Below are 22,589 nucleotides of genomic sequence, written 5' to 3'. Positions count from 1 at the left end.
AAAAGCATGCTGATAGATGTAATACACCTATATCTATTCCACTGCAGAAAAAGCTTGATATTTTGACAGTTAGCCGTGATAAAAAAGCTTTAAACAAGTCCCCTTTTCCTGTTCACAGACAACCGAATTACACAAACTACACCATATCCCCATAATGTTGCATAGGCGTTCTTGCATTTGCATTGATTACTTATCCTGCACTACACAGAAATTTTGTCCAATCAGAAGATGTCTATGAATGAGAATGCCCCACCCCTAATTATAAACAACACCTGCAGCTAAATAGCAAATAGCAAATCATGGTTCACTGAACTTCACTCAGAGCTGTGATGTAAACCAAAAGATACTGGCTATCTGTCTGTCTCCCTCACAAAACATTATATAGACTGGCGTTGCTTGATGTTTTTATCAGCTGTTTGAACTCTCATTCCGCCGGCACCCATTCACTGCAGATGATCTATTGGTGAGCAAGTGAAGTAATGCTACCTTTCTCTAAATCTGTTCCGATGAAGAAAGAAGCTCATTTACGTCTTGGATAGCCTGAGCGTGAGTACATTTTCAGCAAATTTTCATTTTTGGGAGAAATATTCCTTAAGCTATTTCCTGACACCATACACTCATGTAAAAAACAAAAACGACTGCTCATACAATAATTTAAACAAATTCTCAACTAAAGTAATAAATATTTTGATCATTACAAAACAAACAATGCTGATAGTTTACAATGACACAATAAGACAAAGTGAGGGGGAAAAGGAAGACAGGAGAGACAACGAGACAGGGTCAGGCACAGGGAGGAGAGATAAAGAAACTTGCAAGAGACAGCCATAAGGCTGGACAGCATGTGTTCAAAAGCAATCTAATCTAATGAGCCTCCCAACAGAGGCCAGACACACAAACACTCAGGGCGGAGGCCGACAAATGTCTTCACCCAATAAACAAAATGACATACTACACATTATGGCTCTTAAGTACCTTTAAGTCAAGTCAGTTCACTCAGCAGGCATCTCACAAACACCTTATTAGTTATTTTCTTGGTAGAAATCAGGTCAGTACAGCTCCTATCTACTTCTATAAGAGAGGCTCTTTTAACTAAAAGACGGAGTTTCCACTCCTACAGGTGACATACTAGGGGTTCTAATTTGTCTCATTAATTTAGTGACAAATGGTCCGTCTACTAATCTTGTACTACTCCCTGTGCCTTTTGTATCTAGAACCAAAAGTTGACAGTGCTTCAAAGCCATTTGTGTACACGTGAGCAGGTTTGCTCGTGTAGAATAATCTGTCTTTGCAGCTGAGAGGAACTAAAACCCATCATTCTAATGCATCGTGTTTTGGTTCCTCTGATTTTCAACCGCCATTGGAGGTGCTGCAGTACCAGTGCCGTCCTGCAGGGGCTGCTGTGGTGCTGTGTTCTGACTAACAGTGAGGTCTTGCTTTCGCTCCAATTTCCCTCATTATCTTTTACTTATTGTAAAGCCTCTTTTTCCTCACAACATCGAAAAAGTTCTTGCAAACATCACTCAGAGACACCTGTGTTACCACATTTTAACATTTTGTTCACACCATGCTAAGTCAGACTTAATCACAGGCAGGAAGCCAACAGTAAAGTGTTGCAGTATTATTATAGTGAGTATTAGAGCACGCACGTGGCAGCCCATTAATTCCTAGTTTTTTACCCATCCATCAGTTTTTTTCCCCCCGATCCAGCCATTCATTCCCGCATCAGTCAGTCCATCTATTAGCTGATCTATTCATCTGTTCAGAGGCACAAATCCGCCGTTCTCTTTCTGACAAGTCAATCCATCTATGCTAGGCACCACTTGTACTGCCATAGCCTACACAAAGAAACTTCTCAAGCAGTAGGACTAGACTGAACCAAGACAGGCAATTAAAGTCAGACACAGTGAGCAGCAGAAGCGATCGGTGCGGTGATAAGACTGACTGCGTACTGCATCTACAGTTCTGTAAGAGGAAGAACTAACAGCACTGAAAACTACCGAAATAGTTGCTGACATGTTAAGACAACACACTCCCATAAGAAAATGCCACTCTAGAGACTTGTATCCTGCACCACCTAAATGTCACTCTTGTGCTGTATTTCAGTCATACAGGTCCTGTATTTAGCTACTTCTGGAGGACTTTGATGGTTTACAGTATTAGTAAAAATGAAAATTGCAGATGATTGAATGACCCCCCCCCCCCCCCAATTGATAAAAGTAAAATTTCTTTATTTGTTTCTTTTTTAATGTGAGCCAGCTTCTTTGGCTATTTTGATGAAAAAAAAAAATACTAAATAATTATGAATTATTAAAATTGCATATTTTTTTAGTAAAAAAAAAAAAAAAAAGATTATGTTTTAGAGAAAATACTACTTGCGTCTTGCTACTTCAGAATTCACTTTTAATTCAATTATTTGTCAAATTTACTAGTAATTTTGGAGTGAAATAGTTTGAAAGTAAATCATACACTAAATTGCAGCATAAATAAGGTATTTAAGAACTAAATTTAGATTTGAATAAAAAAAAAACTTTTTAAGAGTGTCTGAATAAAACAATTTTCTCAAGAGGAAATATTACAAACCAAGTATGACAGATAATGGGCTTTGAAATATGGGTGGGTTTTCTCTTAATGGTAAATATGTATAAGTCTCCTATTGTATTGTGTGAGAATGACTTCTTCTCAACAGTTGCTAAAAGAAAACTTATTCAATGCCCCCAAAACAGGATAAAAATAGGCCTACCATATAGAAATATCACAAACAAATGATCCATTTAAGTTGTGTGCTTTCCAGGGAGAGAAAATAACCCACCGTTTTTTATAATATTAATTTTTATACAATATACTATTAGATTATACATTTTACCATGGATGGGAATCGCTATAGCAACGTCTCCCTTATGAAACGGTTAAGATGTGGAGTTAGCAAACAGGTGAAAACACACCAAACCATGTATTTAAGTGAAGTTGTCATTTGTGTTTATTGTACAACACTGTGAGGGAGTGAAACTCCAAATGTAAGGATATCTGCGAGAAAGTGTGAAATCCAAGAGTCATACTTAAAACATCAGAGTATCTTGAGTGCAGATGCAAAACTCCCATATGGTCCAACAGACTGAGAAGCACTAACGCAGTCTTGATCCGATATGGAGTAAGAAAAGCAAATGGGTGTACTTGTCTAGTTTCCAGTGGGTACACAACAGCTTGAGATGAAACAGGCATAGCAAGTTAATTATGCATCGTGGAACATGATATAACCCATTTGATTCATTAGGCATTATGTAGCATTTCTTTTCACCCTTGGGCACATTATGAGGGCTGAAACAGCACGACTCGAGAAACATGAGAGGCCATAACGATGCTCAGAGTGCACCGTGAGTGAGCGGCTGTGACTGCAAACAGACATGGCGTGCACACGCGCACACAGCTCAACCTGACATGTACAGAGACAGTCACAGACAAGAAGTCTGCCCGGCCTGTTTTTTCTCTTCCATTAAGATAACGTAAAGCCTATCGGCTGTGTATCAGTAACATCAGATGATCCTTATCAGGGGAACAAACCTGTCAAAGATGGAGTCGAAGCCTTGAGGAGCAGAGAAACAAGTCAGGACATCGTCTGTTTGAATTCCAGTGACATCCTTGGTACTCCAACCACCGTTTCCTTGGAAAACACAAAGCTTCCGTACCTTGAAATTGAAAAAGCTCAGACGTCACGAGTGACACTTGCACTAAAAAGACTTAATGTTCCAGGCACTTGGAACACCTGTGGTTTGTGACAAAAGACAGAGATAGCATCTTTGAGTGGCCCTGTCAGCTGGCCCTGTGGAGTGATGGATGTCTGGCACAGCGTTTGTGACAGAGTAAAAGCTCCAGGGAACGAGGACGGAAAACTGGGCCTTTCTGTCAGATCATTAGTTCCGTACCAAAGGGATGAGTTGACCTTAAACCAGTGGAGAAATGTGAACGGGAGAGTCTCGCACAAGGACGTGAGGGTGCGTGTTCATTCACATGCGATTTGTTCTCTCATCATTTCAAAATATTGCTTGCTTCAGTTGACTGACTGGAGAAATGCATCACGGGGTTAGGTTTGCGACAGCTGGCTGAAATGATGAATTTAAAAGAATATTTTGAATTCAGTAAAAGTTAAGGTCAAAAGCACTTGTGGCATAATTTGAATTCACAAAAAACTAAAATCTGGTTACAATAGAAGTGATCAATATGGATTAGATTGTGGCCAAAGAGCAAGGTGGTGGATGGCACATCGCATTATTTAATGTAGAGACAAACATGAACTGAAAACAGCATAGACTAAAACATCTTTGTTGATCAAAATGAAAACTGATTAAAAATGAGAGATCAATGTCGCCATACAGCTGACAGCTGTTTACCTGTTGTTGCTTGTTCACACTGAGTGCACAAAATACACACTGACCATTAGAGAAACACCAACTAAACAACACCGTTTTGGTCAATGATTTTGGCCCTCCTGTTTTGATCAAAACTGAAAATTCATTTTTGGACTTTTTTTTTTATTTGGTTGCTGAAATGTGTTGCATCACTACTTATTCATTTACCATTTACATTCTTTGTTAACAAAAAAAAAGTTTTGAGAAATAATGTATTAGAGCTGTTAAAGCTCTTAGCATTTTTATCTCTGTCAAAATAAAAACACTTTTTGACGCTTAGAATTAAAATATATTGGCTGATGTTAAACAACATCAAATAATGTACAAGTTTAATTATTATATGTATTATTGATGTAAATGCTTTTAAGCTTGACATTTCTGCTTTTAAATGCTCTAAAAACTTTCATTGTAAGTGTTGCCACATCGCTGTCGAATGAGCTTAACTTGTTCTGAACCCGCGATACTCATTTAACTACAGTCTCATCTGGAAGAGTAAGAGAGCAACTGCGTCTTAGTGCATTTGGATTCAACGCTTTCTTTCTTAAAGAAGCACATTATCTGTGACAGCTCTCAGGGAGGGTGGCCAATAGGGTCATGGGAGGGAAAAAAATAGAAACAGATCAGGCACGATATCCCGGAGAGGCACAAACAAGAAGAAAAAAAAAAGAATCTGGTGCATGTCTCACCAGATGATGTATTTTTTGCGCCCCCTCACACAGAGACGTGCCTGCCATTGTGTGACTGAGTGACATTCCCCATTCCCAGGATGCCCGTGTACGTGCCGTTCGCCTCTGATGAGGGTGGGTGGAGGCTAGTGGGGAGAGCGGAAAGGCTCCTGCCTCCCTCCTTAACCGCTTGGCAGTCTGCTCTTGATTAGAGCGACGCTCTTCCCAGCGAGGAGCTCCTGGGCCCTGTCAAGGGAGACGGCTCTTCGGTAATAGCGTCTGACAGGCTGAGAGGAGCCGCGCGGGGACTGATACAGATGCTGCTATCCTGAGTAGCATCAGGCTCAAGCCAACATCACCTACTTCGGTAAAATCCCCACACCACCGACTCTCCGGCTGCCAGCCCGTCAACCAGGCTCATGTCTAGCACATGCCAGCCGAGGATCTGTGTGTACATGGATGTATGACACAATCTAACATAGCCAGGAGGAAAAAACAGGCTCTGCCGGTACAACTGCATTTTCAATCCCACCAGACTGACTTTTAACAGGAAACTGGACCTAATTCCACCCTGAAATAACTTCCTTCCTGATTTTAATTGCTTCATTTTTGATATATTGGTGGAAGTTATCTCCTGTGGCAGCTCATGGAGAGAAGCTATTAGGGGTGATAGACGTGAAATAAAGAGAGCAAAAGAAAAAATAAACCCTAGGGTTTTTTTTTTTTTTTTAATAGGCTGAATGGAAAAATACTCATGTATGGGCGGCCATGAAATGCTGGTAAAAGACTACTGCGTCATCCAAAATGACTCAGATGCGCTTCTCTTTAAAAGTAATTTAAAGGAAAAGGGTGTAATTTCTACACCGTGGCAGATGCAATTGCCAAAATAATGATTTTTAAACAGGTTCCAAACACACTGTCCATCTGTCACTGGGTAGAAATTACACACTACATTTTTTAACTCATTTCTAAAATGACTGAATTCTGACTGGAATAACCGCTACAAAATATAAAACAGCCAATAAATCCATTCAACTGTGATCACACAGATTATTTCTATAATAATCTATTAATATTGCTTTACTGTATGAATTATAAAGGGAATGCTAAAAAGGACTGTTTTATTCAATTTTATTGCAAAAAATAGACCTCATTATAACAGAAAAAGAAAATTGTGAAAAAACAAAATTTGGTTATTTTTAAGTTTGTTGCTTGGAGGAAACACTGGAACAACTGAAATAAACAACAAAAGTACAGCAACAAAAAAAGACAACCAAGAAACCAATCTTATTTATCTAATTTTATTTTATAATAAAATAAAAAATGTTTACCGAACAATTTTATTATACCATGATATTATACTATATTATAAACATTAAGGCAGCAGCCTTTAATACTAACTTGAGAGACTTGAATAGAATTGCTACTTCAGTAACACAAAATGGATTAAAAACCAAGAAACAAGTTCCAGATGGTCTACCATGGATCCCAGATTTTAAAAGAAATATGAAGTTGAGTGATCAAGAAAAAGCTTTTTATTACTTTATTCAAAGTTTTGATTATTAATCTTTTTATTACCATGTAATGTGTACTGTGTGCTTGCAAACTGAAGAAAATTGCGTTGTTATTGGGTCTTAGGTACTCTGACTCTGCAAAGCGACCTATTGCTTATTCCTCAACACAAACATGAGGATACACTCAAAACTGTAGTTGCAGGCACTCCAAGAACATTTTAGTATTGCACCTGTACAACATGATTCATGGTCGTAGTCTTGTAGGACTCTCTAATGGCACCAGGGAATAAAGCCCCACTTTTAATCTGTCTCCAGCCACAGTGACTCGTGACTGGAGGATAAAAGGATCACAAATGCATGGAAATATATGCAAAGAGGTCTGGCTGAAAATGGATCTTATGATGGGCAGCCGAAGGCCCGGAGGGAAGGCGTCCACCTTCTGCCACTGTCTGCGAGCCCTGCGAGTTCATTCCCAGAATTCACTCTAAAGGAGAACTGAAGGAGATGCTGCTTTTCACTTGAATGCTGCATCTTGGCTAGAACTCAAACGTCAGCCGGGCCACATCCATCTTAAAATGGCAACACCTCAGTCATCCGAGGATGGCCGGAGGCATGGTGCATTAACTAGAATCAGAGTGTGTGAGAGATGAGTCAAGCAGAGAGAAGATGGCTGCGATTAATTGATCAGTCAAGTTAAACTGAATCAAGACCACACATCAACAGTCAAGGGACAATGCCACAAACTAGCTTGCAAACAAGCCAAAAAACTAAAAGCCCAGGCAGTCTGTGGCTAAGCAATAACCCCCCATTAGAATGAATCACACGAGTAAAGCAATGAAAGTGCACATGAATGACTGAGCATCAGAGCTTTGGATCAGAGGTGTCATAACACAGTGAGTCATCAGCACGAGCATGACTGAACATGCAGAATCACAACACGATCCGTTATGACATGATGGTACACGTCCAGATGAGGACAATCGAAGATTTGCTAGAAAGAGGGCAAAATCTGACAGGGCAGATGCCCATTCTGTTGCTGTATTTTCAGATATTTCAAGTTTTTCAAGTTTGCAACAGCAAGCTTTTTGGAAATTTATCTATAAAACACCACAAGTTTGAAAAGTTTCAAATTTTATATATATATATATAAAAAAAAACATTAAAAAAACAAACATTATATTTTAAAATATGTTTCAAATGTTTTTGAAAGTGTCAACTGAATATAATGTAAAGTCATACAGGCTTGAAACAACATGAGGGTGAACAGTAAATGACAAAATTGTCTTCTTTGGGTTTAATGATCTAGGATTTGCCAAAAAGAATATGAGAGACAGAGAGTTCAAAGTTTGGCTGCTTAGCATGACCCTCTAAGCTCCTGCTGGTAGAAAATATAATTACACCATTCTGGCAGCAAATGTGAATCTTGGCTTGTGTGTTTGCACAATAAAAAATAATAAAATGTACTGCTTATGAGCAGAGACAAAATATTTGAAATCTCATACTTCCAGGGAGTCATGTGCCAGATGAGAATGTGGCACTGAAGTCAGGGGAGATTCTAACAGACAGTTTTCTCCAGGTATTATAGAAGACCCTAAAAGTCAAAACCTTGGTGGACCGGATGCGGCTCTACCTCACAATCTGCACAGACTCCAAATGACGTTCATCAGCTGATAGCGGGCATTTCTGGAGCATTTTAGCTTCATTTTTCAATAGTGTAAGGAAATATAGATGCATTGTCCCTCTTTTTTTAGAGTCTTTGTCCTGAACACAACACAAAATCACTCACATGATTCACATGATTAAAACTGATCTGTCACCCTGTTCCAGATCTCCTGCTGCTGTGTCAGAGACATGCATCTTTAGTAATCTTATCCATTATAAGCGCTGATGGAGAAGCCTTATACCTCACCGCATCAAACTTGTTTCAGAAAACCATTTATGGGATTCATGTTGTGTCCCCAGGTTTCAAAGTTAACTTGTTCAGTGGTCCAAAGACATACTGCAAATTACATTATATAAACTGAGAGCTATACTGCATACTTCCCAGCAGGTAAGAATCACTTAAAAAATGCTAAATTGATTTTGGGGTTAACCATCCTCTCACAATGCAATAAGGTACTAAAGAAAGTTTTTGCACGTATTACAAGTTTAATTTCTGCGTTGCTCTCAGTTTCTGCTTTCCATTGGCCGCGGGGATACTTTGGTGCATTTGATTCATTTTTCTTGGCTAGATTAAATTTTAACATAAAAACATGAAAATAAACAAATCAGGAAAAGCAGAGTTGCATCTGCCATAAATAAACAGAATAATAACTAAAACTTTACCTTTATGTTTCAAGATTTCAGTCAAAACAGATCAAATATCACATACTTGAAACACTGCTATTCAAAAGTTCAGGGTCTGTACTTAAAAAAAAAAAAAAAGAAAAAAAGAAGACCTTACAGACCTCAATCTTTTGAATCGTTGTGTAATGCATATACAATTCCTATTTTGATAAATAGTTTAAATAGAGAAAATTATTATTATACACACAAAGCCAAACAGCTTCTCTTTGGCTGCGTCCATTAGTGAATTCTAATTCAGCGTGGTATGATGAAGCAGACTTATAAGTGTCAAAGCGGTCCTTCTCCCTTAAAAGGGGATTTCTCCTCTGAGTGGTACATAAAGAAGACACACTTAAAAGTGATATTATATTCAGACCCCTGTGACCTTGTTTTCGAGAGCCATGCTGAAAGCAGTAAAATTCAACCAAACATCCAGACATAATGAATACTTAAAAAACCATTAAAGAACCAATCTTAAATAAACAGTATGAGTGATGTGCCAGGCGCCTCTGAGAGCCGGTGTGAGGTGAATAAACATCACTAAATGAACATCAGGGGCTGAATGACCTCTATTCATCAGCAGATCAAACCTTCTTCCTTTTCAGCAACACTACCTCCCTGACTGTAGACTTCCCTGGGCTTCATACCCTTCACAAGCCTTTCAAGGATCCTTTTTTGATGAATTATTTCACTTAATGGAATAAAGACATTGACCATTATTAGGTTTAAGCTAGCTGACACCAGAGTTTCACTTGCACACATGTGGCACACAGTCCAGGATGCCTAAATCAAGCCTATCCTATTCTCGCCGATGGCATTAGTGCCTCCCTTGAAAACAAATTAAAACAATGTGACCCAGTGAGGCCAGACACAGAATGGGGTTTGTCCTAAAAAACACAGAACCATCATGAGTCTGAGTCCAATTTGGACCAAAAAAAAAAAGACGAGGGGAGGGGGACAAACAGGTAACGCTATTTATCTCGCCAAAGAAACTAATGTGCCTTCGCAAGCTGGGATAAAAATAAAAGACTCATTGAGTGCCTATGTGCTCAGTGCCTTGGAGGGACTCTAATGCATTTTCATTTAGACCAAACTCAGATGTTATTAGGACCGACTCTCTCCGTCTTCATTTCAGTCTGATCTCAAGGCCAAAGCAGACAAAGTGGGCCACTTTCTAGTAGTCTCCTTAAAAATCGTTTAGACTGAAAACAGCAAAAGGCAGATATACTGAAGAATAGTTGAAATTACTGTTATCATGGCATCAAAGTCTTGCATCTAAATTATGTATATATACTCCTAAAGGCCATTGGTTTAAAAATTGTAACAACAACTGTAAAAAGATCTGGGAAGATACAAACAACATTTTTAAATTAAATTAGATTGTACAATTATTCTGTATCCAGTTGCTGGTTGTAATCGAGGTAGGGTTTGGGCAAGCATTGTGGCTGCTCAAATGAATGAAACATAGCATCAATGCTTGAATATTTAAAAAAATATTCCTAATTAATTACATTCAACAAATAGTCAAAACATTCTAAACACCTAGAGCTAAATGGTGAAGGTTGATCGAAAGCTGTGAACCTATCATAGGACTGTGCAGTATGACTGTGCAGTTTATATCACGTGATCAAAGACTACAGAAATACAAAGACGGTTCACTCCTATACTTATGAATGTCAGAAACTGCAATATGGCGGAATAGTCCCGCCTTCTAAATGAAAGAGTCAATCGCTGATTGGTAAAGTCATTGCATAACTGGGGCCGTTAGAAGCTCCGGTTCCCATAGAAACCTGAGGCTAGACCAGCCAATGCACATGTGTTATGACTGCCCATGCGCATTGGCTGGTCTAGCCTGAAAAATAAACTTTTTAAAAGCTATTTGAGCACATGAAACAACATTCATGGGGCAGTTCATTTCAGATCTTGTTGCTGATTTGAAATATGTAATTTAATTGTGAGTTCAGCACAACTAAGATTCCAGGATTCCCCCATTCATTTAGATAGGACTTGGTCTTGTTTGAGCTGCCTGGAGGCGTTGCAAATATGGTCATCGAGTACAGACTTTCCTTGAAAGGGACTTTGGCGTGATGCACAGCTATAAATGGCAACCAATTTTGCAGATTCTTCTTTAGTGTGACGTTCTGTTTTGGACAACCTTATTGCATTACCACCCAATGGTATACACATCATCATGTTAATTTGTTTAATTAAAGAGTATGGGGTCATGTATTTAAAGAAATAACAATAAATGATGATTAATGACAGATCTTTCGTAACAAAAACTGCAACTTAATTTAAGAAAATTCGAAATATTGATTTTGATTTCATGGTATCATGAAATCTGCTTATTTTATTATTATTTCAAATGAGGGCAACAAAGAAACAAGGGAGTCCCGAATAAATCATAAAAGGTTCTGCTTTGTGTGGCTCATCCAGTAAGAACATTATACATTTTTTATTAGTTTTATAGTTTTGTTTCTACTAAGTAAAGTGAAATGTTGTTGCAATGAAAGATTATGAAGAGCTTTATATTTTGGTTCGCACCCAAGTCCCAAATACAATAAAACAATAAAGCAAACAAACAAACAATAAATAAAAGTCATTTTATTTTTGAAGTATTTAATCTACCGTATTGATGTAACCTGAATTAGCAATGCTGGCTCATTCTTACCTTGAAGTTGCATATACATGTTATTATGTCCCCAATTCTGAGACACTCGCCGTCAAACTTGCAAGTGTTGGTGTCACAAAGGAAGAGATCTGTGTCCCGGTCATCATCCCCTGCAACAACATGAAGAGCCAAAAAACATCATGAATTTCTGCATAAACACAGCAGTGTCAAGAAACAACCAGCACAAGCAGGATAATGTTTTTTCAAAAGACTTCTGATAAAAATAAATCAGCAGAACTAACGAATCCAGCAGGCAGGGTGGCAGGGCTTCTGAAGGGTTCATCAAGTTGTGATGAGCACCTCCATTCGCCAGGACCATATTTTACTCTTGAGACTTTTTCTTATTGGGAATAAAACAAGTGCTAATGGAAGAATAATGATTCAGCACATGGTGAACTTCTTGGAATCTCCGCATGAGAATCTTATTCAGCTTTTATAATAAGCTGAGTACAGGCTCTGCGAAATATTCTTAATTCGCCGAGGAGCCAGACAGACTCCGAAAAATTGCACTTCATCAAAAATCAAGAGCTCACAGACAGTTTAAGTCCACAAGGATTCCTTAAGATGATTACAATTAAAATTAGTTGTTTCAAAAACAGGCCACCGTTGAGTCAAAACCTAATTTTACTATTCAGCGTACAAAAGCTGACTGCTGTTCATTTAACAATTAAGCTCCCAAAATAATGAGTTTACCCATTTAGACACTAAATCATTCAGCCCTTATCTGACACCTTTTATAATTATGCAAGAAATAAGCATCTCTATCATTTGCTTAATATTATAAAAACGACACCCACATTACACAAAGAATAATTTCTCATGATACATTCCACATTACTGGCATATATTTCGACTCAAAGCGCCATATATCATCATAATAAGACTATACGACACAAAACAGTGGGTCCGCTCATGTGCCCTGGGATTTTTGCTGTCAAAGCAAATAAGCTTCTTGCAAGTGCTACACAGTATTTTTACCCTGTGTTATCCGGTGAGGCCTGGAAGCAAGAAAGAACCAGAACATTGCTCATTGTAACGACAACACCAGAGGACATGCAGCTACTTTAGGCCCCTGCTAAAGGGCCACATACAGTGTGGAAATATGTCTTACATAACCTTGTGGCTTATTTGCATTTCAGCTAAAAAAAATAATCACTAACACCACAAGGGGGTAAAAAGAATAGTAGTCTTGCGAGACAGTATTCACATTGTGTGCCTCAGACTCCATTCTGGAGACCATGAGAAATGATGCCGGCTCTTGGTATGTGCATAAATCCCTCGTGTAAAATTAGTAGCTGTTCATGCTTTGCAGCAGGAATATTTCATTAAAATTCATCTTATTCACAATCTGTTCTTAAGGAGCTGTGATAAACTGACATTCAATCAATTCAGCCTACTGAAGCAACAAATACCAGTCAGAGTATTTGCCAAATCTAATTAGTCAAAACCATTGTCAATCCCTTGGCTTACTGATAAAATAAGAACTCATGCCTTAATTTGAATCTAACACTTCTTAAAATGTTTTCTTCACATTCATTCCTCACATTTTTAAGCAGCATCAGTAGAAGTCCTAGATCACTTGGTGCCTTAAAGCCATAATTCACAAAAAAAAAATACTTTCTTCTGTGGAACACACACAAAGAACATTCTGAAGAATGTTTTTGTCCAAACATCATTGTACCCCCACTGACTTTCACTGTATAGACTAAAAACACTTGAGAAATGGAATTAGTGTTCGAGAGAGAGAGAGAGAAAAACTTATTTTCCTAACATCAGTCATACAACTTTATTAACAAACATACAAATAATTGTTCTGGAAGTTGCATTTAAGATCCACTTGGCTCACACATCTAATATGGCACATTGCTCTTTGGTTTGAGCGGGCATGATGCATCTGCTTGCATTATTGATGCAAGCACTACCTCTGCAAAGGCATAAAGATTCAAAGCATTTTGTCACACCTCTACTGCTTGGCTGCCCTTCCGTAACTGTGTCATAATACAGTTTGACCTCGCAACACAGGTAGATACATTTGAGTGCATGTCTGAAACATGCAGTATTCAACGAGGCACTTGGCAACAGGAGCAAGAGGGGGAATTGGTGTAATGGATCGGAGAGGAACATGGAGATCTGAGTCACAGGAGCTTTTCTCTCACCAGACACAAAATCCTTCTATTCAGTCTAATTAATCTGAAGCAGTGGCATCCTGTAGCGACACTGAAAAAACACATTCCATTAAAAAACAACACATGAGGAGCCACCGTTTCAGAAACTGTTTAAGAAACACACCAAGTGACCTTGAAAAGAGATGTTCTAACACACACACTAAACAAAACATTATGAATGATTCAACAGTCAGAACCAGTGTTTACCAGTGTTAAGTAAATTTCAATTACCCTTTCATCAACAACAACCCAGAAGTTACAGCACAATGTACTTTATATAATGTATTATTATAAAATACTGGTTTCACACAAAATAAGGTCTCCGAAATGTTTGCCCATACAATGAAAGTCAGTGGAGATCAACATAGCAGTTTCGGTACAAATGTTCTTCTTTTTTTAACGTAGCACTTAAGAAGCTTCTTATGTACCCCCTGAGGTCCACGTTCTCCTGGTCTGGACCATCAAAAAGTTCAAAGCCATATAAGGTTAGGACAGGAAAGTAAAAACAGAGACTGAGGAAAGTTATCAGGTCACGCTAGAGGAAATGAGTTCTGGAAACAGGCAGTGGCATCCTTGCAATTTTATTACGGTAATTTCTTCATCAAGGACACTGATAGGCCTCTAAATGCTTAACCAGATTTGAAACTTAACCAAGACATCAGTAAGATAATTTGATTAACTATAAATACGCTTTTGAGTCTGTTAAAAATGCTTTTAGAGCAGGGGTGAGTTAAGGCGGAAAGGAATTTTGTTCTGCTCTCTTTAAAGTCTCTCTGGCAGGACAATCTTTCAGTAGCTGTCTACATGGAGAGATAAGATCTGTTTTCCTTTTCTTTGTAAAGAAAGCACTGTATGTGTGTGGACAACAAAATTTCAATAAAAATTCCTCAAAGTCATTCCTTGAAGTCACAAAGCAATGATTAGAGCAGCCAAACAGGTAATTACATCTTTCATCCTAAGATGCTCTACTATCTGACGGCCCACAAAAACAAGTTAAAGCAACTCTTCCTGAATCCAAAATAGACTTTCTCCAAGTACAAAAACAGCTTGGTTAAAACACAGGATGATTATGAACTTCAAGGTATGAGTATATGAAAATGTGACGTGCAAACAATCTGCATGACACACGGCCGTAAATAAGATAACAGTTGATGCATGACTATCCACAACAATGGTTTGCAGATTCGATTCTTTTGGAGCTGTCACTAGCAAGGCAAACACTATTTAACCTCCCAACAAACGGCCTTATACTGACATCAAAACATTCTGGAACACATTACATTTAGAACAAGAGTACATATTACAGACTTAAAGGAAGGTTATAGAATGTCTACTATTCCTGTAGCATTAAACTAATACATCACTAAGTATCAATAAATATATTTTTACATGCAATACAAATTAAATATTTTTCATTCCTTAATATTTGAAAATAATATTTAAACGATATGTGTAATATTTGTGCCACTAACATTACCAATTAAAAAAAAAAAAAAAAAACAGTTTTCTTCATCTGCCAATTAGTTTGGAAAACAGGTGTCTCTGAACAATGATGCTCTATAGGCAAAACTATTTTAATAATCAACTTCTTTAAAGTTGCCATAAAATGAAAATTTACATCTATTTTTTAAATGCATGTTATGGATTTTTTTTGTGAACAACTGGTTTAATTTTTATATTAATATGCTGCATACTACTAATATTATATACTGTATTTTAGACCTCATAATTTTTAATCAAAAATATCAATTCAATCTTCCAGTGAAATCAACAGAGCTCTCTCTGGTGATGTACATCAGACTTCTCCAATCATTTAGGCTGATTAAACCCTTCCTCAAAATCCAATCATCAACTGATGGGTAGAACCAAGTCCCAAACTTACATTTTTTTTTCTTTTTTGATAATTAGTTGCATACAGATGTACGGTACAAGAAAACCTCTGTTGCTATTTCGGTTTCATTGCAACTTCAAGACATTCTATATAAGGCCAAATATTTGCATACTGCCTCATAAGTAGGGATTCCCACCAAGTCCATTTAAGATTCTAAAGCAACAAATTCTATAAAAAAACTTCATAATCAGTATAACCTTGGTAACAGCTTTTGAACGGGTATTTGGAGCAGCATAATTTGTCCTATGGCTTGGCCACTTTTGCATAATAGCCATTTAGTAGTTAATGGAAGGCAATTTAAAACAAATAGGTTGTGAGTTACGGCTGTAACTTTACAGTGACAAGGTGAAGGGCAGATTTAGTATAGCGAATGTGTTGCAGAACTTCGTAACTTACAAATACACATGAAGAACACAAGGCTGTACTAATTAAAAATTCCACCTCCAATATTATAATTAGCCAACAACATCCAATTCATCAGTAACAGAGCTCTAACAGTCCAAATTAAGGGTGTTGCCAGTGCTACCTCCAGCTGCTTGTTTCTTCATTCTGCAGTGAAATAGGAAACTTTGTTTGGCTCACACACCTGGTATTGCAGGTCTCCTCGCTCTCCTCGAGAGTGTCGTAATTTTATCAAAACAAACGAGAAGTGTGAGCCAATGTTACATCTCACAATGTGCCAAACGGGAGAGTATCGGGGGAGATGCAGATTGTTATTTCTGCCTTGCCAGCGAGGTGAATAATTGAAAGAAGCAAGCTGGCTGAGACACAAATATTCTAAAGGTGAAGTGTAGACAGCTCCTGTGAGTGAGACATCAGACCAGTTGTCTGGCCATTAAAGAGCTGGATTTCAAACCTCAGGACATTGTTATCAGTAGAAAATGTTTTTAGCTTTTGTTTGAGGTGTAATACAAAAGAATCTGTTCAGAATTCTCTGCTTTTTAGAGAGAAGTAGAACAAGTGTGTTTTTAAAAATCTGGATACTTTGTAACTAATATGAAAAAACTAACAAACATCTAACAGACAGCAAATGTTCGAGATAGATCACCCAAAAATGAAAATTCTGTTATCATTTACTCATCCTCATGTTGTTCCAAACCAGTAGAACTTTCTTTTGTGAAACACAAAAAAGAACTTTAAGAACGCTATGGTCTAAACAACATTGACTTTCACTGTGTGGACGAAAAACAGACATAAAAAATAAATAAAAATTCTTGTGTTCCAGAGAAAAGGCCATACAGTACAGATTTGGAATGACATGAGGGACAGTAAATAATGACAATTTTTTTTTTTTAATGAACTATCCCTTTAAGTCTTTAATTAAACAACCAAAAACTGTCAGTTTATGTTGTTGTGTCTCTTCAAATTGATAAAAGTTTGCTGCTCCTCTCGCCTACTTTGTTTGTGCTTGTCTCGCCTCCTTTAAAGCTGATTTGCAAAAGCCCTCGGTGAGCCAGCACTGCAAAAAATTCTCCAAAGGAGAGCTATTGACATCCATGAACAATACAAATAAAAGCTTATGGTCCTTTGGGCAGTGACTTACTTTTGAGGCAGTAGCTAGGCCCTACATAAAATTGATACAAAGTAGCTTACAGAGTTGACGCTGAATTCTGATTATGAACAGAAAAGATATTTCAGTAATAAGGCATTTACTTTGCAAAAGCATTCACACTACTTGTGTCCACTGCGAATGGCCTTAGGTTAGGACTGTTGACTAAACAGCTGGCTTGCATTTGTTTTGCTGGACATTGTTGCTGTGTTCAGCGCATAATTCTGTGCTGGGAATTTAAACTATATTCAGTCAGTTGGAAATTCAGGTTTTATGCCATAACGCTGCAGGTTCCTCTCTTATGTTGTTGTAAATGCACTGCAATGCAATGTCCAAATATACAGCCATTCTGTTTGCTGTGTACGCTAATTCATCAATAATGCAAAGGGACAGCTAACCTAAAAATTATGAAAATCCTGTACATGTGCTCCAAAACAACACTGGACATCAATGACTTTCATTAAACAGACAAAAACACTTTTTCAAAATGCTTGTCAAATGTGCTGACAACTGTTCGAATAACTGTCACTAAATGCTTTTAAATGGCACTCCTGACAATCAGATCTGCTATTAAAAACTCACTTTATAATTCCAAACACTGGCCACACCTGTTTGAATAGACCATTATCTGTAAACCTGTTTGATTATGGCAATTAGTGTTATGTTTTTTTAATCTGCACTGGTTGCATGACTGCATTTGTAGTCAGAATTTACTAGGAAAAGTAATCATATTATCAACACCTTTTTGTAAATCATGGAAACACTAAAGTGGCCTTCAGGCATGCCTGTGGTAGAGCTTCCCACGTCTCGTGCATGCCATTGCCATGACTTGTATAACCAAAGTGCAAGCAAGAGGCAAGGATAGTCGTTTTGGAACGACACCTAATTGCCCACGGTAACCTGCTGATTGATAGTCAGGCGCCACGGCGGGAAACTGAGCAGAAATATGCGGCGAGTTCCGAGTGTCTCTCGCGCCTCAGGGCGCGCATGATGATTATTTTACGCGCATCCGCAATCATCTGAACGGCGCTCTGACAGTGAGGGCGAGAGGTCGGCCGCAATCCAAATCAAAACCCATTTAATATTCCAGTCTACAACAAACTGATGCTCTAGATTATTATGAAGGCTTGATGGAATTGTTACCAAGAAAAGCATGGCTCTCTTACACGTGCATTCTTCAAGACAGCAAGCTTTTAAACTTGACCAAAATATCACTTGTTCACTCGCTGTATAACTTTAGGAACGAGAAGTTTAAAAACGGTCCAAGGTAAAACTATTTTTAATACATAATTTGACATTACAATCAGATTAATTCAGTGTTATTCTCTACTGAATTGATAGTGAGGGACCGTATGCTTGTCTTTTTTCTACCCAAAAAACAAAACAAACAAACAAAAAATATATTGTTCCATACATGAAAATAAAGAACTCTGAGCCAAAGTTAATTTCCTTAGAAACTTCATAAGTGATATAGATCGAATGAAGACAAGTGCCGCTTTTCTGGCCACTTTCATATTTGATAGGCTAATCTGTTTTGGGGTTTTCAGTGTGTTTAATGTAGAAGCACCCGTTTTTCCTCTGAATGCACTGAACTTGAAAAACAGGTCAATTAATGTAGGAAATGTGGTATCAGCGACTGTTAGTAGACTAATCACGTTTTCATCCGTGAGAACAAGAATGAGCCATTTAAACCGCAGGCAAAACAATATCTAAAAACAGTTGACAGTTTATTGACGCTATTGCGGTGAATAATAACGATTCTAGACCGACTGGGTTACATGCTACACTTATTTGAATATAATTGTGTGTGTGTGTGTGGGGGGGTGATGGAACTATTAATTTTTGTTACAATGAAAATAGCATTATTTACATATCGCGTAAGTGTAGGGAGAGCAGGGAATAAATAAAAAAATATTTACACGCAAACAGGTCGATCTGATCATCAGTAAGCTAACTGAAACAGGTCTTCAACATTTTTTTTAGCAGCAGTGAACTGCATAAGCTTGCTCCATCACACATTAGGATCAATTTAGGTGCATAACTTATGCTACGTGTGTGATAAACAACCGTCTTCCGTTGCCAAGGGAACGTCAAACCTTATTTTCTTCAAAGGACTTCTTGAACATCTTACCCGAGCAATTCCATCCAGTCGGAGTCTGACAGTCGCTGAGTGAGGACGGGAAGGCGCCAAGTTGTTGCACCGGGAAAGTGGCGAGAAAGGACAAGACTGCAATCCATACCCAATGTCCCACTATCCGGCTCCACTGGTGCGGACTTCGGGGCTCATGTAGGGCCGCCGCCACCGTGACACCCATCTCAGTTCCCCCGACGCTGCTCCCAGACGCGCAACGACAGCCCTGGTCCTAGTGTTGTCAACTTTGTCGGTGCGCTTAGAAGCCAAGAGAGGGACATTTTCCGACGGACGGAGTGTGCCCCATGAAGCAGTTGTTTCTGGATGACCAGAGCGAGGATCCGCTCGAAGCAAAAGGGGGCAGAAGCGGAATGAGAGAGGTCTGGATGCGATGACAGGGGAGGGATGGTATCGGGAGGGAAGTGGGTAAGCGAGATCTTCAAAAAGCAAGGCAAGAATAAAAAGACGCAAGGGGTGTTTTTAAGAAACAGAAGTGGGGCAAAAAAATCATATATCCCATTCGAGTGACATGCCGAAGTTACAACATCCACTGAGGCGCGGCTTAGAGAGACTGTCCTCGGTCCTCACTCCGTGCGCTCGCGCAGAGCCTTGAGTTTGTCAGTCTCGCGGAGAGCCATTCCTCTGTACCTGTGAACCACAATAACGCACTGAAGGCGAGCGGCAGGTTTCCAGACCGCTTCGGATCACGTGTTCTCAAGAAACCGAGAGGGGCGGGACGATGCCGCGCTCTGATTGGTCGAGAGGGATGCAGGAGTGTCAGTAGCGAGGCGATGGTCCAGCTCGAGCATATCGACGGCCAGTGCAGAATAGTGTACCCTGTAGTCTACTTTAACAGGGCTTTGGTTTGCAAACGCGTGGGCGAAGAGCCATGCCGAGAAAGTCTTCTCCGTAATTGAGCACAACTGCTCTGAGCACGATGGCAGCAGAAATCGATTGGAAACTTGCAGTGTTGTGAAATGATCCCCCTGTCCTAAACAAAAGACTTAGACGAGAGAACCAGGCGGAGTTCACGACTGTCTGCGACGCTCGCGGATGATCTCGGTGGTGGAAATGGACGCTTTGATGGATACGGCTCGAGAGATGAGCAAAAGAAACTGCATTTTAACGGCATTTAACGACGCAACATTTCGTCTCAGCAAAGCTTCTTTCGCAAGGCGCATCGACGATGATAAAAAAAGCTCACATTCTATAGCAAGCAAACTGTATGTTATTGACTTACGTTATACTAGTTTTCTCTATCACTTAAACATTCCAATAAAGTGTTGCCCGTTGCTCCTATAGGACAATACAATACCTAATCAAAATTGAACTTGTTGCAACAAAGTGATTTTTTTTTTTACCTCTGCTGTATCTTATTTCTAGCCGATTCTTAGAAAGGCAAAGACCAAACACCCAGAGAGAGTCACAGCGAGAAATGCACAAAATATGTGGACACTTATGCCTCATTTAAAATGTATGGCATTATATAACAAAACATCAAAACAAACAGCATTTATTAAAAAAGAAACCACTGAGGAAAGCATTTGTGACTGAAACACACGTTTGCATTCGATTAAGTGTAGCCTACAAATACTTTGAGGCCCCTGTTTTACAGTGTTTCAAAAAGTATCTACATGAAAATTGTTAGTTCATGTTTGACTGTTGAACCAAAGAGGATTAAAAAAAAGTCTAAGTGATTTATTTTTTATTATTATTATTATTTTTTTAAATCAAATTAGTCAAATGCATTTTTTAATTATTTAGATGTAATTATTTAGATGCCTCATTTGGCAGCAATTACAGTCTTGCTAATAGGTCTCCATTAGCTATCAGGTCACTGTTATTTTTCCCAATTTTAGATTGTGAGTGGACAGCCTTTTTCAAGTCCACCCATAAATCTGGCGATTAGTCTGATGGCTAAAAAGCTAAATTTTGGTTTTATTGGAACATAAAACCTTCTTCCAGCTGGATTCATAATTCTCCACATGGCTTTTGGTTAACTGTAGCCAAGATGCCATATGCGTTTTTTAACAGTGGCTGTCTCTGCCACTTAAAACTGTAAGTGGTGAAGCACCTGGACAACATGTTGAATGCAGTTTCTCCAAACTCTGCCTGTAATTCCATCAGATTTGTCACTGGTCTCTTGGTGGCCTCCTTCACTAATCTCCTTCTTAGTCACTGAGTTTTTATGGACCATTTACCCACCTTCACTGTTACAAACTGTGTAACACAAAAATACTATGTTTTTTACAACTCTTTCCCGCAAAATGAAAGCCAAAGTTATAAGACAAGGAGAACCAGAGGCATTTGATGATACTTATGTCAAACCCATGGAAGGCAATTCATGTACTAAGTCAGAATGTTTTTTTTGGTGTTTTAGTTCTTACAGGTTTGGAACTACAACATTTTTTATTTTTGGGTGAGCTTTTCTTCTTTTCCCAGAGCTTTTTAAACTCACTGTCCTTTATGAAAATGAATACTCTCAGTTTTTCACTAATGTAAGTCATCTTGAAGGCTGTTTGAGTGCAGAACTAATAAATGATGACAATATGCTGACATGCCTCATTTATCAAATAAAAAAGATGAATAAACTGAAATCTTTTTATTTTCTTCGAAATTTTGTCATACAGTATATGTGTTTCCCAATAAGATGTCTTTAGTCACTTGCTCATTTTCTTTTTAAGCAAAGAGCACATTCGGAAAATAGGTTTGAGACCTGTTGCTTTAACAGTTTAAAGCTGGACTTCTGGGCATGTCCTCAAGAAAAATTACGATATACTCTCACACTGTTCATTTCTCTCCTACCTGATCATTCCCACATTTCTCCTGGAGTCTGGCTCCATACCAGCTCGGTATTATTAGCACGACTCAGAACTCCTCTGGAGAGCAGCTGGCTCTGGGCTATCACCGACAGACACACACAGATAAAACAGCACACCGTTGCCATAGGATTTTTGTAGTTTTCTCTATGCGGTATCATGTATCACATGATGGATCTGACCTTGTAATTAAGACTATGGAACATTAATTAATCATTCGGTTTTGTTGGAGACATGGAAAGGTTCATGTCCTTTATAGAACATGTTCAGAAATAGGAAGAAAACTGATAAAATGTATTCAAACCAATGGCAAAGTTAAAAAGTGGATTTTTGAGTGACTAGATTGCATTTTTCTGACATTTATTCATTGGAGTTGAGTCCTGACATCTTTATTCCTATCAGAGCCGTATGAAATTAAACCCCTTTAAAAAGGAGTCTTGGTAAGTCTCCCTC

At 38.5% G+C, this 22,589-nt stretch overlaps 1 protein-coding gene across 1 annotated transcript in view; it reads right to left on the bottom strand.

Moving 5' to 3' along the window:
* Window positions 1-19,987, bottom strand: part of LOC306876546 (tomoregulin-2-like) — a 59,639-nt gene extending 39,652 nt beyond the window's left edge. Inside the window, exons 1-2 of the mRNA XM_079427828.1 lie at window positions 19,318-19,987; window positions 11,582-11,691 (exon numbers count right to left, since the gene is read on the bottom strand). Coding sequence (XP_079283954.1) covers window positions 11,582-11,691; window positions 19,318-19,501 — 294 coding nt within the window. The 5' untranslated portion in view covers window positions 19,502-19,987. The remainder of the gene's footprint in view (window positions 1-11,581; window positions 11,692-19,317) is intronic.
* Between the last annotated feature and the right edge of the window lie 2,602 nt (window positions 19,988-22,589).

The sequence above is a fragment of the Barbus barbus genome (assembly GCF_936440315.1).
Source record: "Barbus barbus genome assembly, chromosome: 10".
NCBI classification, from domain to species: Eukaryota; Metazoa; Chordata; class Actinopteri; order Cypriniformes; family Cyprinidae; genus Barbus; species Barbus barbus.
The sequence above is the reverse complement of the archived record's forward strand: the minus strand, read 5'-3'. Positions and strand labels throughout refer to the sequence as shown.